This window comes from Schistocerca serialis, chromosome 8, assembly GCF_023864345.2.
Source record: "Schistocerca serialis cubense isolate TAMUIC-IGC-003099 chromosome 8, iqSchSeri2.2, whole genome shotgun sequence".
Lineage (NCBI taxonomy): Eukaryota > Metazoa > Arthropoda > Insecta > Orthoptera > Acrididae > Schistocerca > Schistocerca serialis.
This window is the reverse complement of record NC_064645.1, coordinates 139,879,710-139,895,909: the sequence shown is the minus strand read 5'-3', so window position 1 is coordinate 139,895,909 and position 16,200 is coordinate 139,879,710. Positions and strand designations below refer to the sequence as shown.

The 16,200-nt window shown below is 37.9% G+C and overlaps 1 protein-coding gene across 1 annotated transcript in view; it reads right to left on the bottom strand.

The window, feature by feature from the left end:
• Positions 1–16,200, bottom strand: part of LOC126416333 (uncharacterized) — a 391,314-nt gene that overhangs the window by 126,104 nt on the left and 249,010 nt on the right. The window contains exon 7 of the mRNA XM_050084000.1: positions 12,541–12,670. Coding sequence (XP_049939957.1) covers positions 12,541–12,670 — 130 coding nt within the window. The remainder of the gene's footprint in view (positions 1–12,540; positions 12,671–16,200) is intronic.

Below are 16,200 nucleotides of genomic sequence, written 5' to 3'. Positions count from 1 at the left end.
ACGCGAAAAAGGAAGGGTACTCGTATAAATACGGATGGAGCACCTGACGCATAGCAATGGCTACCTGGTAAAGCTTAACTGCTAAGCTTACGACTCGAACCAAACTACTGTAGCTGTATCGTCATTCATTCGACCTAAATTGTGTCTCATATTTCAATGGACCAACTTTGTTTCGATTTGGAGGTGCGGCCAAAAACTTTTCTCTCCCGTTGAATTTCAAGTCTCAAATTTTAGGTGCGGCTTAGATTTGGGAAATTTTTTTTCCTTGATTTCGAGTCTCATTTTTCAGGTGCAGCTTAGATTCGAGTGGGGCTTAGATTCGAGTAAATACGGTAGTAAGAAAAAGAAATGTGTTGAAAGATTCCTTTCCTCTGAAAATGTTAATGATAGGCTAACATGACGGCTTAGAGAGGTTCTAAGAAGAAGTCTGAAACCTCTCAATGTTGACTCATTGCTCAGGCATTTGATGATGTTCCAGAAATGAGCAGTAGTTGTGGTGGTGTACCGACTCTGATGCAGAGTACTTTCCCACATGCCAAAGTTCACTGTTACAATCACAAAACGAAGTTGGCTATTCAGAATGCTTGTAGTGAAAACATAAAGTCTGTTAGGTTGTTCTTCACAAATATTCCTGGATTTAAAATGTTTTTCTCTTTATCACCTAAGCAAAGTAATTTGTTGTTACAGGCACTCTGCAATAAGAGAATTTCTTCAGTTTCTTCAACAAGATGAAGTTTCTGGTCTCACATTGTAAAGGTGTTCACGAAAAGAAATTATGCTTATTGAAATGTTTCGATTGAACTGATGAGGAGAATATTTGAGATAATATTATGATGAGAGAATCATTTGCTTTGAGGAATTTACATCACAATCCAAGACTTTTTGTTCCTTCTAAACTTTTTCTGCAAAATTATGAAACATGCTATTTTGTGCAACACAGTTTATATTCAGAGTGCAAATGCTGTTACTGTATCCAACACATAACATAATTTTGGGTCAGCTGTTCCAGAAATAAAAGGAATATTGCAAGGTATCAGGTTTGTGAAGATGCATGATTTTCTTCTCCAAAAAAATGTTCCAGTTATAGTGCTGGACTTAATCTGATGGCAGCTGCTAAAGAAGTGTGTGACACTGCATTCAACAAACAAAAGGAAGATTCCAAAACTCTCATGTATTTAGTAGCTTTGATATTGTTACCCATTGTTCATTCAGAGAAATTTCCCATCCACTTTAGTCAATATGTTATCATTAACTTACTGTTGATTTATTTGCCACGATAAATTGAAAAAATGAACTGTCAATGATTTATCTCAGTGATACAAGGCATTACCCTTCACAAACTGTGACATGTCCACGAGTAGAACGCTGATTGGAATTTCAAAGATATCCTCTTTGTTAATGGAACAAACAGCCATTGAGTTCAGCCTTTCTTGACCCATGCTATTCCTAAGGAAGGTTTTAATTCTTTTTAAAGTGCTGAAACTTCACTCTGATTCTGTTGTGGAAACAAGTGTAGTTAGTGCAACTTGTAAACGTTTGTGCATTTCAGTGATTGATTCTCCAAGGGAATGTTCAACAAGGATAGTGAACATATCAGAAATAGATATAATGCCTTTAGAATAATTTTTTTTGCTATCTATGATTCCTAAATCCTCCTTAGACTACTAGTTTCAACTAGCGATGACCATCTTCAGATGTGCAGCAAAACGTGGGAAAAACAAATACAGCCAGTGGACTGTCAGCATCTTAAAACAACAAAAAAGGCGATAATGAAAAGTATTACTAACATACAAGTAGAAAACATGTGCTTATAACACACACACACACACACACACACACACACACACACACACACACACACATGCACACCCACCCACAAAACACACACACACACACACACACACACACACACAGGTACAGGCACATGTGCACACACATCCACACACAGTAAATGTGATGTTCATGCACAGACAAACAAATAATTATAATTTCAGAAAAAACTGGATGATTCATTCGAGAGAAAGAACTTCAAAAATTGAGGAAGTCAATAATACATTGGTCCACCTCTGGCCCTAATGCAAGTTGTTATTCAACTTGGCATTGATTGAGAGGGTGATGGGCTACCTCCTGAGGGATATCACACCAAATTCTGTCCAATTGCCATGTTAGATTGTCAAAACCCCAAGCAGGTTCGAGGGCCCTGACTGTAATGTTACAAACATTCTCAATTTGGAAGAGATCTGGCAAACTTGTTGGCCAAGGTAGGGTTTGGTAAACACAAAGGCATGCAGCAGAAATTCTCACCATATGCAGCCAGATATTTCTCTGCTGAAATGTAAGTCCATGATGGCTTGAGATGAAGACCAATAAAATGAGGCATAAAATATCACTGACATACTACTGTGGTGTAAGGGTGCTGCAGATGACAACCAAAGGGCTCCTGCTATGAAAAGAAATGGCACCCCAGACCATGACTCCTGATTCTCATGCTGTATGGAGTGTGACAGTCACTTTGGTATCCCACCACTGTCTGGAGTTTCTCCAGACATGTCGTTTCTGATCATTGGGGCTCAGTTTGAAGCAGGACTCATCATGCAGACAATTCTGCTCCTGTAAATGAGATTCCAGGAGAAGACATGTCTGGAGATGTCATGGATGGTGATGGGACACGAACCTGACTGTTGCCCATCATACGCCCCGAAAACCAGGAGTTATGGTTGGGGGCCAGTTCTTTTCATGGCAGGACCCCTTTGGTTGTCATCCACAGTACCATTACAGCACAGAAATATGCAGACAGTATTCTATGACCTGTTTTGTTGCCCTTTATGGCAAGCCATCCAGGGCTTACATTTCAGCAAGATAATGACTGTCTACACATGGAAATAGTTTCTATTGCTTGTCTTCATGCTTGCCAAACCCCACCCTGGCCAGCAGGTCACCAGATCTCCCCACAACTGAGAACACTTAGAGCATTCTGGGCAGGGTCTTCCCCCACCTTGAGGTTTTGACCATCAAACACACCCACTGGACAGATTGTGGCATGATATCCTGCAGGATGATTTCCAACAACTCCATCAATGAAAGCCAAGCTGAATAAATGCTTGCATTTAAGCATGTTTTCCATGTGTATGTTAGCAGTACTTTTCACTATGGCCTAATGGCCTATTTCATTATTTCAAGATACAGACAGTCCATTAGTGGTTCCCCCCCCCTTATGCTGCATATCTGAAGACTGTCATCACTGACTCACACCAGTAGTCTAAGGAGCTGCCAATTTTTTGATCATAGACAAAACTGAATGAAATTTATTCTAAAGATATTACATCTGTTTATGATTTATGATCTGTTCACTTTCCTTGTGGAACATTCCCTTGAAGAACTCTTCATTCAAGTGCACAAAACTTCACAGATCAAACCAACTACACTTGTTTCAACAGCGGAAGCAGAGAACAGTTTCAGCATTTAAAAATAAATTAAAACCTTCTCCAGAAATGGTATGGCTCAAGAGAAGCTGAACACAATGGCTGTTTGTTCCATTGACAAGAAGGAAATCAGTGAAATCCCAAACTTCAACATCAGAGCACTTGAATTGTTTGCCAGTAAAAGAATAGGCATGAAAACTCTTATATAAGTAACCTACAGGACAGAGACCTCATAGTTAATGTTTTAGTTACATAAAATATGCACAAAACCACTCCTAGTCAAGGTTATCCCAGAATTATTTCCTTTGCCCATGAGGCAAAAGCCAGGAGGGCTCCATATTTGCCCTCCGGCACATTCCCAGTGGGGAGGAAATCACATGGTTCCTCTCACAGTTACACAATTTTTGTTTTTACATCATAATCACATCACAAAAACACATCTAGAATAAGTATGAACATCAGCAGGAAGAAAGTCTCATTAATGTGGTGTTGCATAGATAAACGGGATAAATTGAAACCGCCACTATTAAAAGTGCGAGGGTTAAATGAAGGAAAGCTACATAACTATGAAGTTGACGTAGAATTAATTCTTGGCCAAGGCCAAGATGAAGGTGAAAATAAAAATAAAGATAAATACACAGCAAGGATGCAAGTAGTTTCAAATAATGAAACGCGTTATGATGGTGTATTTGGATTTGATTTCTTGTCCGCTAACAAGGCAGAGGTATTTGTCGCAGAAAGAAAGATCAGACTAGGCCGTAGTAAGTACAACCTAGGAAATCGTTCTTCAGATCATACTCAAAGGAGCAGCAATACAGACGTCATGGGAATGGACTGCCCAAACAATGCATCAGTTCAAACCATCTGAGTCGATGTTCAAATTGAGCAGCCTCAGCAAATTCCCAAGGGAGCAGGAAAGACAATCTACATTGAAGTTAAGTCACCCTGATGCAAGGACAGAACTTTGTTATTAATTGAGCGATCCGAGAAAAGTAAGTTATTGGATACAATGGTGAGACAGAATGTCGCAAAAGTCCTGCTTACAATAACGAATATGAGCAATGAGGATGTTGTTTTGCCAAGAGGAACAAAAGCTGCTGAAGTGTTGAACGTAAGTAAAAGTGATGTAATACAGATTCCAGATGAGGTAAAAAATGCTGCAGTTATAAAGACAGATTTTTGTAACAGTAACGCAAAATTGCAATGAGGAGACGAAGTTAATAATGTAAGTGCAGGTTTTCTTGGCGAATTTCATATATGAAGTCTTCACGGGTTGTCAGCCAAGTAGCATCATCATCTCATAGCAACGTTTCGATGGAATGGGTCTCCATCATCTTCAGGCAAAGATGAACTGAAGCACAAGATTTGGAAGAAGATAGGACATTTGACAGTTGATGAGCAGAAGATTTTAGTGCCTGTTTTGTTGGAGTATGCAGATTTATTCCGAGAACGTGCAAATTTACCTGTCACTCATTTAGTTCAGCACCATATACATACAGGGAATGCAGCCCCAGTCACACGGAAACCTTACCGAATACCATTTAGTCAGAGAGTTGGTAGAAGACATGATTAAAGAACAATTAGAAGCTTGAATTATAAAACCAAGAGATCCTTCAGACCCACCATGGTGTTCGCCTGTTGTAATTGTAAAGAAGAAATCAATTTCTGGAGAACCACAGTTCTGTCTTTGTGTTGATTACCAATCATTGAATGCTGTGAACACACCCGACATTTACCCCTTACCGGATTTAGAGGAAACCATGGATTACTTGGGCAGATGTTGAATTTTTTCAGTATGTGATTTAACAAGTGGTTATCACCAGTTAACAGTGCATTCAGATGATCAAGCAAAAACTTCATTTCTAATAGCTACAGTAGTATACAAGTATCTTTGTATGCCATTTGGACTTCGTAATGCTCCAGCTACATTTCAACACCTGACGGATTCAGTTTTACGAGGGCTCACCCCAACACGAGCACTTGTTTACCTTTATGATGTAATAATTTTTGGTGAAAACATGAAGCAGCATGCTGAGAGACTACAAGCTGTTTCTGAGTGTATAAAAAGCGCAACCCTGTCTTTATCAATTGATAAATGTCATTTTGCACAAAGTAAAGTTAACTATCTTGGTTATGTTGTAACCAGTGAAGGTGTTCCACTTGATCCAAAATTAATTGAAGATGTTAGGGATTTTTCTGAACCACAGAATTTGAGAGAACTACAATCATTCTTGGGATTGTCAAATTTCTACAGACGATTTATAGCTGGTTATGCGAATATAGCACATCCATTGACAAAGCTACTGAAGAAAGGAGCCATATTTAAGTGGTCAACAGAATGCAAAAAGGCAATGGAAGAACTTAAAATTGCTCTAACCACAGCCCCAGTGTTAGCCTATCCGGATTTCAGTAAACCTTTCATTCTTTCAACAGATGCATTCAATTTTGCCATAGGTGCAATCTAGTCTCAAGAAGTTGATGATCATGAACATCCAATCTCATTTGCTTCCAGACAATTAGGCAAAGCAGAATGTAATTATACTACTACTGAGAAGGAGCTTTGTGCTTTGGTTTTTGGTATAACACATGACAGATGTTTCTTAACAGGAAGAGAATTTACAGTTATTACAGAACATGCCACATTTAAATGGTTATTGAGCTTAAAGGATCCAAGTTCCAGATTAACAAGATGGGCATTAAGACTTAGTGAGTACTAATTTAAGGTTATTTACTGAACTGGTAAACAACATGAGAATACTGATGCAATGAGTCAAAAAGTCAATGTTTGTGTTACAATGAGTCGAGAAGAAGAGTTAAAGGCAGTTCAGGAAGAAGATCCACAACGCAAATTATGGAAAAATGATCAAGGTTTTGTCAAAATAGATGGATTATTGTACAAAATCACTAGTAAAGGAAACCGCCTAGTTATTCCATAAAGCATGAAAGAGCAAATCATGAGAGAGCAACACAATTCTTTATTATCAGGACATTGCGATAAAAAAGCAACAAACATTAAAATAGCTCAAATGTTTTGGTGGCTGAGCCGCAAAGCTGACATTTTAGAGTTTGTTTCACAATGTGATCCCTGTAACAGATGAAATAATGTAGGGAAAAGTAGAGTGCCATTGCAAGAACTGCCAGAAACAAGTGAACCATTTGAATGAGTAGGACTAGATGTCGTAGGACCATTGCCTAAGACTAAAGATGGAAACAAATACATATTGATAATGTTAGATCATTTCTCTAGATACCTTCTCATGATACCAATACCTGATCAGAGCACTGAGACTATAGCTAAAGTTTTTGTAAAAGAAGGGATTCTTAAGTTTGGATCACCGTTAAGTATAATTAGTGATCAAGGAACGAATTTTATAAGTGAATTGCTTAAACAGACTTGTAAATTCATGCAAATAACTCAGTTAAGGACTACACCAGCACACCCTGAAGGAAATGGAAGAGTCGAGCAAGTCCACAGTACACTTATTAAAATTGTTAGCCATTATGTGAGCAGCAAACACCACAATTTGGATGTCTGTTTACTGTACTTGGTAAGTTGTTACAATGTCAAAATGCACAGCTCAGCTGGTCTAAGTGCATATGAGATTGTTTATGGAAGAAGAATGCATTCACCCTTGCACTTTGCACGACCGACTACTGGAATCAGCAATGAACACATAAGGGATCTAGCACGCAAGCTAAAGGAAGCATGGAGGAGAGTGAAACAGCAGAATCATCAATCCTTTCTTCAGCAAGCAAGACAATATGACTGCCAAGCAGCAGTGCCACAGTATTGAGTAGATCTTGTGTATCTGAGCAATGTGGTGTTAAAGAAGAGTCAAGTCATAAAGCTTAAGAAGTTTTGGAAAGGACCATATCCAATGTTAGACGTGTTGTTGCCAGTTGCTCTTAAGCTCCAACTGCCCTTTTGTTCGATAGTCATTCGTGCCAATCGTGTAAAGCCATTTCTGGCAAGATTTCCTGTAGTATTGCAAGACGATAAGGACTGACCAAGAGGCAGACCTGCTGTTCTCAAACCCAAGAGAATCTCGAGGTTGCAGTCCAGACTTTGAGGCCGAGGCACTGCCACGTTCCAAGCGATCCTGTTCCAGACACCCCTGCAATCTGCGTAAACGTGTGTAGTGTCTGAGAGTGCAATGCGTGTGTTTATTTCAGCCATGTGCTTATGTGAATGTGTTGTGAAAATTTAGTATTGAAGCTATTGCATGAGTGCACAAGAGAAACTAAACCTTTTATTCCACAGGTTACCACAAGAAACTCTTTTATTTTATGTTCATTGTTAACTCTAGTATTCAGAACTAATTAACCATGTTCATTTTTATTCTAATGCTTGCTATGATAGCGTATTCTACTAATGTGGTTGTAATAGTACCACAGAGTACAGCTGTTTTGGTTGAACAAGTAATACAAAACTTGTCCTCAAGTACAATCTGAGTGAAATCCAGCAACAGTTCAATTCTGTAAAGAAGCATATTGACCTAATTCATTCTGTTTAGGGTAATGATACAATTTTGGAAATGGGGACATCTTGGTATAACAACTGGATCACAGCCAAAATGCAGGCAGAGTCTACATTTGCTAATTATGAACAAGAGATTTACTGTTTTTTAAAGCTTTTGCCACACAAAACTTTAATTGACATAAACGATCCTAGTTTGATTTTGGAGGGAGTATCCTTCGTACTGTATTTGGTACTTTAAGTAGTCAAGTTCTACTGGAAGTTAAAGGCAAAATATAGGCTCTTGAACAACAGACCAGTACAGATTCAACTAACTTCTCTAATGAAATTATCATATTAAAGAATATGCAAAGAACCATTACCAACCACACAGTTTTCATTGAACAGATTGTAAAGCAATTTATCTCACCTTTCCATGTACTTCATAATGAAACGAATGCAAACATCCAAGAACTATTCCAAGAATTAAATGCTATGATTGCACATTTAGATTTAAACACTCTTTTGTTAAGGATTACTGATAGTTTATCAAATGCGAGAAATGATGCCCTTAACTTAAGAACAGCTTCAGAAAGTAGTTCAAATGATTGTTTAGCAGCATACTACTACATCCAGAACACTTTTTACAGATCCTACTATCAATTGAACAAAAGCTAGATGCAACATATACTATGATTTACCCTATTAATGCTTACAATTTATAAGCTTACTATAAGTTAACCACCACACACTCCTTAATGATTGAAGATGAATTAACTGTTATTGTTTCTATTCCCATTGCTAGATCAAAGCATAATTTTGAAATGTATAAGATTTATGTAGTAACCAAAACCAACCGCGGGAACACCTTGGGCTGTGGATCGGAGCCGCCAGCCGGGGAAGCCGCCGGGGGGTGGAGCACGCACCACCGGGTAAACACAAGGACGAGTCGGACGACAGACCAACGACAACCGACAACTATCGACAATGACCGACTATGACCGACACAACAAGGAAGAGATAAACAACGGAGGCTTGTGGAAACCACAACACCCAACACCAACAGTAAATCCACTCGGAACCAGAACCAGGCAAATGTCAACAACAAGCAATGACCAGAACGTTGTACCACCGAGATAGAGACACAATCCAGAGTGAGTACCAGACTGACTGGACTAGGGCAGAGCGGGTCCCTATATATGAAATCGGAGGGAGCGGCTATTAGCCGCGGTCTGCACGTGGTGTAGCGGTGGCGCCCTCGCTGCGCGAGAGCCGCTGCGCTGAAGAGCCGCTGTGGACGCGGAGCCCTCTATGGGCTGGCCACGTCCATTTCTTCTGGCGTGTGTTCGACTTCCGTGGCGGGAGGTACTAGAATTTATACTTACCCTTTGAAATGAAGACAGGCAGGTATTCATGTAAAGTATGTACTGAATGATTATCTCTTGATCAGCAAGGATCGAAGATATTTTGTGTCCCTGAATGAAAATGATTTGGATATGTGTAAATGTAGTCATAAGTTAATTTGCCCTGAATCAGCAGTATTCTTAGACACTAGAGTGTACAGTTGCAAGAAAGAATTGTTTATGAATCATCCCCCTAGAAATGATTGCCCTAGAATTTTAACGCATCTTTATCATCCATTTCTTAAATGATGTTCTGAAGGTATAATTTTCTCATTTAACTCCACCCTTCATGTCACATTTACATGTAAAAACTATGATACACCTGAGCTACCCTTTACACTAAAATTGAACAATAGTGGATTAATCTTAAATGCCATACATTGTGATTTATCAAGTGAACTATTTGATATACCTATTGCATTGTCAACTACATTTCATGCAACTGGACATTTGCCATTAATGAGAATGTTATCTGTTTATTACAATGATTCATACATACTAACACATGGAAAGCATTCCTCATCAAGTTTTTCTGAAGACAATAATTTAATTAAAGACATCCATGAAAATGTAATCTCTTAAAATAATGAGTTAAATTTCATTGAAGCAGCAAATACAATTAAGTCCTTTGATTCCTCCAGTAATGTTAATGCATACTTGATTGTCAGTAGTATGTTTTTATTGCTTTTATTAATTTGTCTTTTGTCAACAGCATTTGTAATATATAAAACTGTCATCTTGAAGGCACACTTCTCTGTACCGAACTTTACTGTATCTGCAAATGAAATACATGTTACAATGCCTTCTGATTGAGGATGTAGGTTGCAAGTGCTACTATGAGATAGGACGCTTGCTACTATGAGAAAAAAAAAAATGGCTGTAGGATAGTTTGTCGTGGCTGTGCCTTCTTATAACATTTTATGGATCCTGGCTGGATGAGGAAAGGGTGGTATGATAGGTGGGTGGCCGGTTTCCTCTCACCACAACATGTGATGCACACATAGTTAAAATACACTTTATTAGAGAAACCAGTAGAGTACTTAACTTCAGTGATGTCCAATCTGAAGTTCTGTGGTTAACAGCAATCAAATAACATGTACTAATTTTTGAATCTAGTTTGTGTCCATATTACAACTATATACTATGATTAACGTTTCCTCACAGCTGGCTAAGGTGCGAGGTGACGACTATCACTGAGGAAGACAAGAGTGCAGTGCAACATATTGAGGTGTAGTGTGAACTGAATCCCAATGTGATGTACTGAGGTACTGAGACTGAGAGAGTGAGACAGCTCCGTCAGCGAAGCGGCCTTCATTGATGCTGCCCAGGGGCGTTATTGGTGCATAGCCTGGTAATGTGTCTTGGTATTTTCTTGACATTGTTCAGTGCCTCTATACTATATGTCCTAGTGCTGACCAGTGTGCTGGTGAAAGTGTATGCCAGCATATAGTTACAGTAAGACAGTCCATCTGGTGGGTATGCAAAAGGTCCCTGGCTCTAGGGCTATTATGCACACCATTTTGAAAGATACTCATAGTGCATGCTGTCACATGCATACCAACAAGAAGGAGTGCCTTTAGAGATTTAGAATGAGTCAAGGTATATATTAACAAAATACACACAAATCATAGAAACTTAAGAGTGTTTATTCTAGTAACGATAAACTATCACTATAATGCTTAACGCTCTTCAAACTTCTAAATTTGATCAAGAAAATTAGAAAGAAAGCTACTACTTTGAAAAACAGCTCCTACCTCTTCACTTATACTGAGCAGTTACATTATTAGTTTTATATTTACTCACAGAAAATATTTGTACCTGCATCTGAAATAATACTGTGTCCTATTTACAGTACCTTAATACTTGTCATGCAGCTTTCCAACCAACATTGCAATTCATCATGTACCTAAGAGAACTTTTCAATCATCTGGTTTAGATATTCAGATAGTTTGTACAAACAGCAGCTAATGAGGTAGGTTTTTAATTTTGTTTTGGACTGGTTTGGATACCCAATTTCTCGATTTATGCTAACAGGGAACTTGAATAACTGGTCACTCTGCATCCTAGACAAGGAGATAAAGTCATGATATTACTTTTACATCTTTCATCGTGAGTATGTAGATCAAAGTTCATCTGAAGCTGATATTTGTTCTCAACAAGAAAAATCATTAAGGAGTAAATGTATTGTAAAGTGAATGTCTGAATTTCAATACCTCCAAAAAGGCCTCTGAAAATGTATGGTTACCTACTTTACATAATATTCTTACAGCTTGCTTCTAACATTCCTCTTTTGGTCAACATGATGAGAGTCGTATCTAAGGGCAGAACATGCTAAACTGAACTTCATAACTTGTTTGTCTAAGTGTTGACTCCTCTTTAACCTGTTTTCCAACTGGACCCTTTAGGGGTCTTACACAGCTTGTTTTATTTAGTATCTGCCATTAATGTCTGTTTCTGATTGTAACAGGCCATTTTAACTTGTTAGAAGTTGCAGAATCTGAGCCTTTGTGAGATTAAGACTTAAAATGTTTGTTGTGAGCCATCTGTAGTGCTTTTCAGCTATTATCTGAACTGTGTTTGCCAAGCTTCAGTTTTCACACTGGTAGTATGCTTATGCCACCTGCAAACATGACAGGCTTTGGACTATCCTTTGAACTCGTTGGAAGATCATTTATGTAGGGTAAGAACAGGAGTGGGCCCACTGCTGATTCTTGGAGTAGCCATACACTGAAGTTAGTTTAATGCCTTCTTTTCTCTGAACAAAAACAAATTCACTGTCCAGTATTCACCTGTGACAGCAGATTTATGATACTCTACATTAATTTCTCTTGAACAAAACTTGCATAGAAGTATCTACTTGCCAACTGCCAACACACAGAGTTATCAAGGCATACTGATCTTCTGTAGATATGATTCCATTATCAGTACAAGGGCACAGAGTGGTGGGCTAGTGCAAGGAAAAAATTGTAACTTTTTGCCTAAACAGTTAAACATAAACCTGATAATTTCTGGTACTGGATGTGTCTTTTTTGTCTATGGTGATAAACTTCTTGTGAGGTGTTTTTTCATTTTTTAGTTCCATTTTTGTTTTGGGATCAATCAGCCTGGTTATTCTTTCTGCACTGAGCTGTACAATAATAGTGTAATAAAAAATTGGACAGTTACTTGCTATCTATTACTGAATTGTTACATTGTCTTTGGGATTATTTTTAAGGCTGTTATACCAGAATAAGCATAAGGATGCAGTCATTCAACTTACTTTTATCTCCACACTCCACCAAAAGTCATCATTGTTTGGTGCCGTCTTACAGTTTGTATCATCCACAAAGAACTTTAATACACTGTTATGTAGAAACGGTGTGATGTTGAGAGAAATGAGAGTGTATTTCCTGAAAGAAAATAAGTGAACTGATGAGCTATAGTGGAAAAGAAAACAGTTTAACTAATATACAGCTATCAGGTTATCAGATGAATGAGTCTGTGATAACCTGAGAGCTTTACATTGGTACAACTTGCTGAGAAAGAAAACATGATTATATAAGGGATTTGTTCAAAAAATTCCAGAGAATTTGTAACTTTGTGACACTGGCGTGTTGGAGCAAAAGGCCGTTGGCATCTTTGCACATGCCTGTCTTTAATGTGTAACTGTCAGATGTTTCATTGTTGTATGTCTGTTAGTTATTGTTCAGTACTGTATTGAGTAGAACATTGTGTTGCACAGTTTGTGAATTTTAAGATGGCAGAGTTACAGGAGCAATGTGTCTGCATTAAATTGTGCGTAAAACTCAAGAAAAACTTTACAGAGACACACAAAATGATGTAGGAAGCCTACGGTGATGAGTGATGAAGCTGTACTCACTGTTACAAACGGTTCTCCATCCAAGTCAGATAATCATAGCTGTAGGAAACCAGGTATTATCAGTGTAAGATCAAAAGAAATGCCTCCCTCAGGTGGGAGTACTAAAATCCTAATGGTTAACTGTCGAAGCATTCACAGCAAAGTGCCACAGTTTGAAGCACTCCTGCAAAGCAGAAACCCCAATAACTGGTATAATGGGACATGCCCTCTACCATGCACATCATGGTCATTTGTAGAGTATATATGTAGATGTAAATATTGCAGTAATTGAACAGCACCAGAAATTAAGCTCTGAATTTTACCTTCATTATTCAGCTTACATATTAGTTCACACTGGGAAAAGCACATCTTGAACATTTCATTTTTAATAGTGCTATGGCAAAATTTTAGTATACTTTCTGTTGCAGCTTCAAGAACTATATTTCTAATGTATACATGTAATATGAAACACCAATAACCCATCAAACACCAACTAAAATAGAGGACAGTTAATTAGATAAGGTTAATTAAAAAAGTTCACTATACTCACATTTTTAATTACACTGATAAACTAAAGTGATAGATTTCACCAATTTCATTATTTAACTGTATCCCTGTCTGGTGAGTTCAACAGTAAATGTGACTGACAGTTATAAATAACTGTTACAAGTGGTTGGTAGAAAAAAAAAATAACTATAACCACTATAACAGATACTTCCGAATAACCATTTCTTCCACAGTTTTAACAGTGCACACTTCACTTCAGACTGAAAATTTCATTCTGCAAACATCCCTCAGGCTGTGACTTCCAGGAGTACTAGACCCACAAGTTTTGCAGAAGAGCTTCTGTGAAGCTTGGATGGTAGGAGATGAGTTACTATTGGAAGTAAAGCTATGAGGATGGGTTGTAAATTGTGGTTTGGTAGTTCAGTTGACAGAGTACTTGTAAGAAAGGCAAAGGTCCTGAGTTTGAATCTCAGTCTAGCATGCAGTTCTAATCTGCCAGCAAGTTCCTGGCTCACCTCTAGTCTTTAGTTTGTTCATGTAGTTTAAAAATGGATGGAAGTTAAAGATGGCCCTCATTCAGGATGCCCTTCAATGTCTACTGACGTCATTCATATCAGAACCATCAATGAAATTGTGCATGCCAACTGAAGACTGACTGTCCAGTAGACAGCAGAAGAATGTATCATTTCAGTTGGATCATGTCATGAAATTTTGACACAGCATCTTGAAATGCATCATGTTGCCACGAAGTTCATCTCACAGCTCATAAGTCAAGACCAGAAAGACATTCACCTCACAATCTTTGAAGAGCTTTTTGATCACATAAATGAGAATGAGATGTTCCTTAAGAGAATCATAACTGATGATGAAATGTGGGTCTACAGTTATGGTGTTGAGATCAAGGTTCAATCTTCACAATGGACTGGATAAGATTCTCCAAGACCACAAACAACTTGTCAGTTCAGGTCAGATGTCAAAGCCATGCTGTAAGTTTTCTTTGACCTTGAAGGACTAATTCATCATGAATTTGTGTCACAGGAACAAACTGTTAATTAATGGTACTATCAAGATGTGTTGTGATACCTGCAAGAAAATGTTAGAAGGAAATGGCCTGAAATGTGGTGAGACAATTCATGGCTCTTGCATCATGCTAATGCAGCCACACATTCATCCCTGTTTGGTGCATGATTATTGCACAAAAAGGAAATCACTGTGCTCCCTCATCCTCTGTACCCTCCAGACCTGCCCCTGTGGACTTTTTTGATTTCCAAAGCTGAAAACGCCATTGAAAGGACAAAGATTTGCAAAGATAGACAAGATAAAAAGAAAATCAGTAGACAGCAGTTCACACAATCCAGTGGAAATGGAGTTGGGCATGATGTATCAATTGTGGAGGATAGTATTTTGAAGGAGACCATGCACAGTGAGTAAAAGGTAAGCGCAGAAAAATTTTGTGGACAAAATTCCAGAATTTTTTGAACAGACCTCATAAAACACTTTGTTGTACACACTATAGAAAAAAATGTAGGCAAAATAAAAGAAATTATCTTATAAAATAAGTTTCCTCTTGACCAAAGAAATCTCTACAGCTGAATACATATTTGTGTCTATCAAAATATTTCAATGAATTTCTTTAATGAATTCCTTGGGTGCTACAACCAAGGTAATATCAGATGTGGTACATTATATTTTATTTCATCTATTGTCATATTCAATTTGTTGTCCTCTGCCATTAAAATTAAACTTTGGTGCTTATCAAAATCTCAAACAGCATAATTTTGACTGACAATTAGATTTTTTCTCTGATTGAGATCATCTGTTTTGCTTTAGGACCTAGAGCATCCTATTTTTCTGTGACAGATGACAATAAAGCTGTCTCTGGTTGCAGCCACATTACTACATTGAAAAAGATATCTGCAGCTATTTGACACTAAAAGTAAGTTCAATGCCTTTTTTAATTGTAAGATGGCGTCAGTAACAGCATTGTGTGATAGTTTCTCTCAAGAAAACAGTAATTCTAAAGTAATCATGTGTGTAATCTGTAATTCAAATGTGCAAAATGGTTTCAGACTTTGCTTAGAATCACAAGTATGGATACATTCTGCGTGTGTGAGATTCATTAATGCAAAAACTGTGTTTTCATGTGAATGTGATCAGGGAAGTTGTAACGGATTTAACGCCATGTTAGCCGCTTACGCTACCAGACGTGAAATTAATGTGTTACAAAGTGTGTTGTATGGATTGCAAAGTGCTAAAAAAACAATGAAAGTCCTAAAAGCAAAGCTTCGTGAATGTGAATTGAATGGAGTATCATCACTTAACACAAACTCCGAAATCTACAGCACATCTATTCTTCCAAAAACGAGCGAAAATTTTAAAAAATACGAACTAAAAGCAACTAAAAAGATCGCTGTACAAAACAGATACAATGCTCGGGAAATATGTGACGAGATAAAATCTTGCGGAGAGAGAGTGGAAGCAGTAAGTGTCGTGAGAACTGAAAGTAAACAAGCCTCCGAAAAGTTCGTTACACCTAACATACAAGCAACTGTTAACAGAAACCTCGAGCGAAAA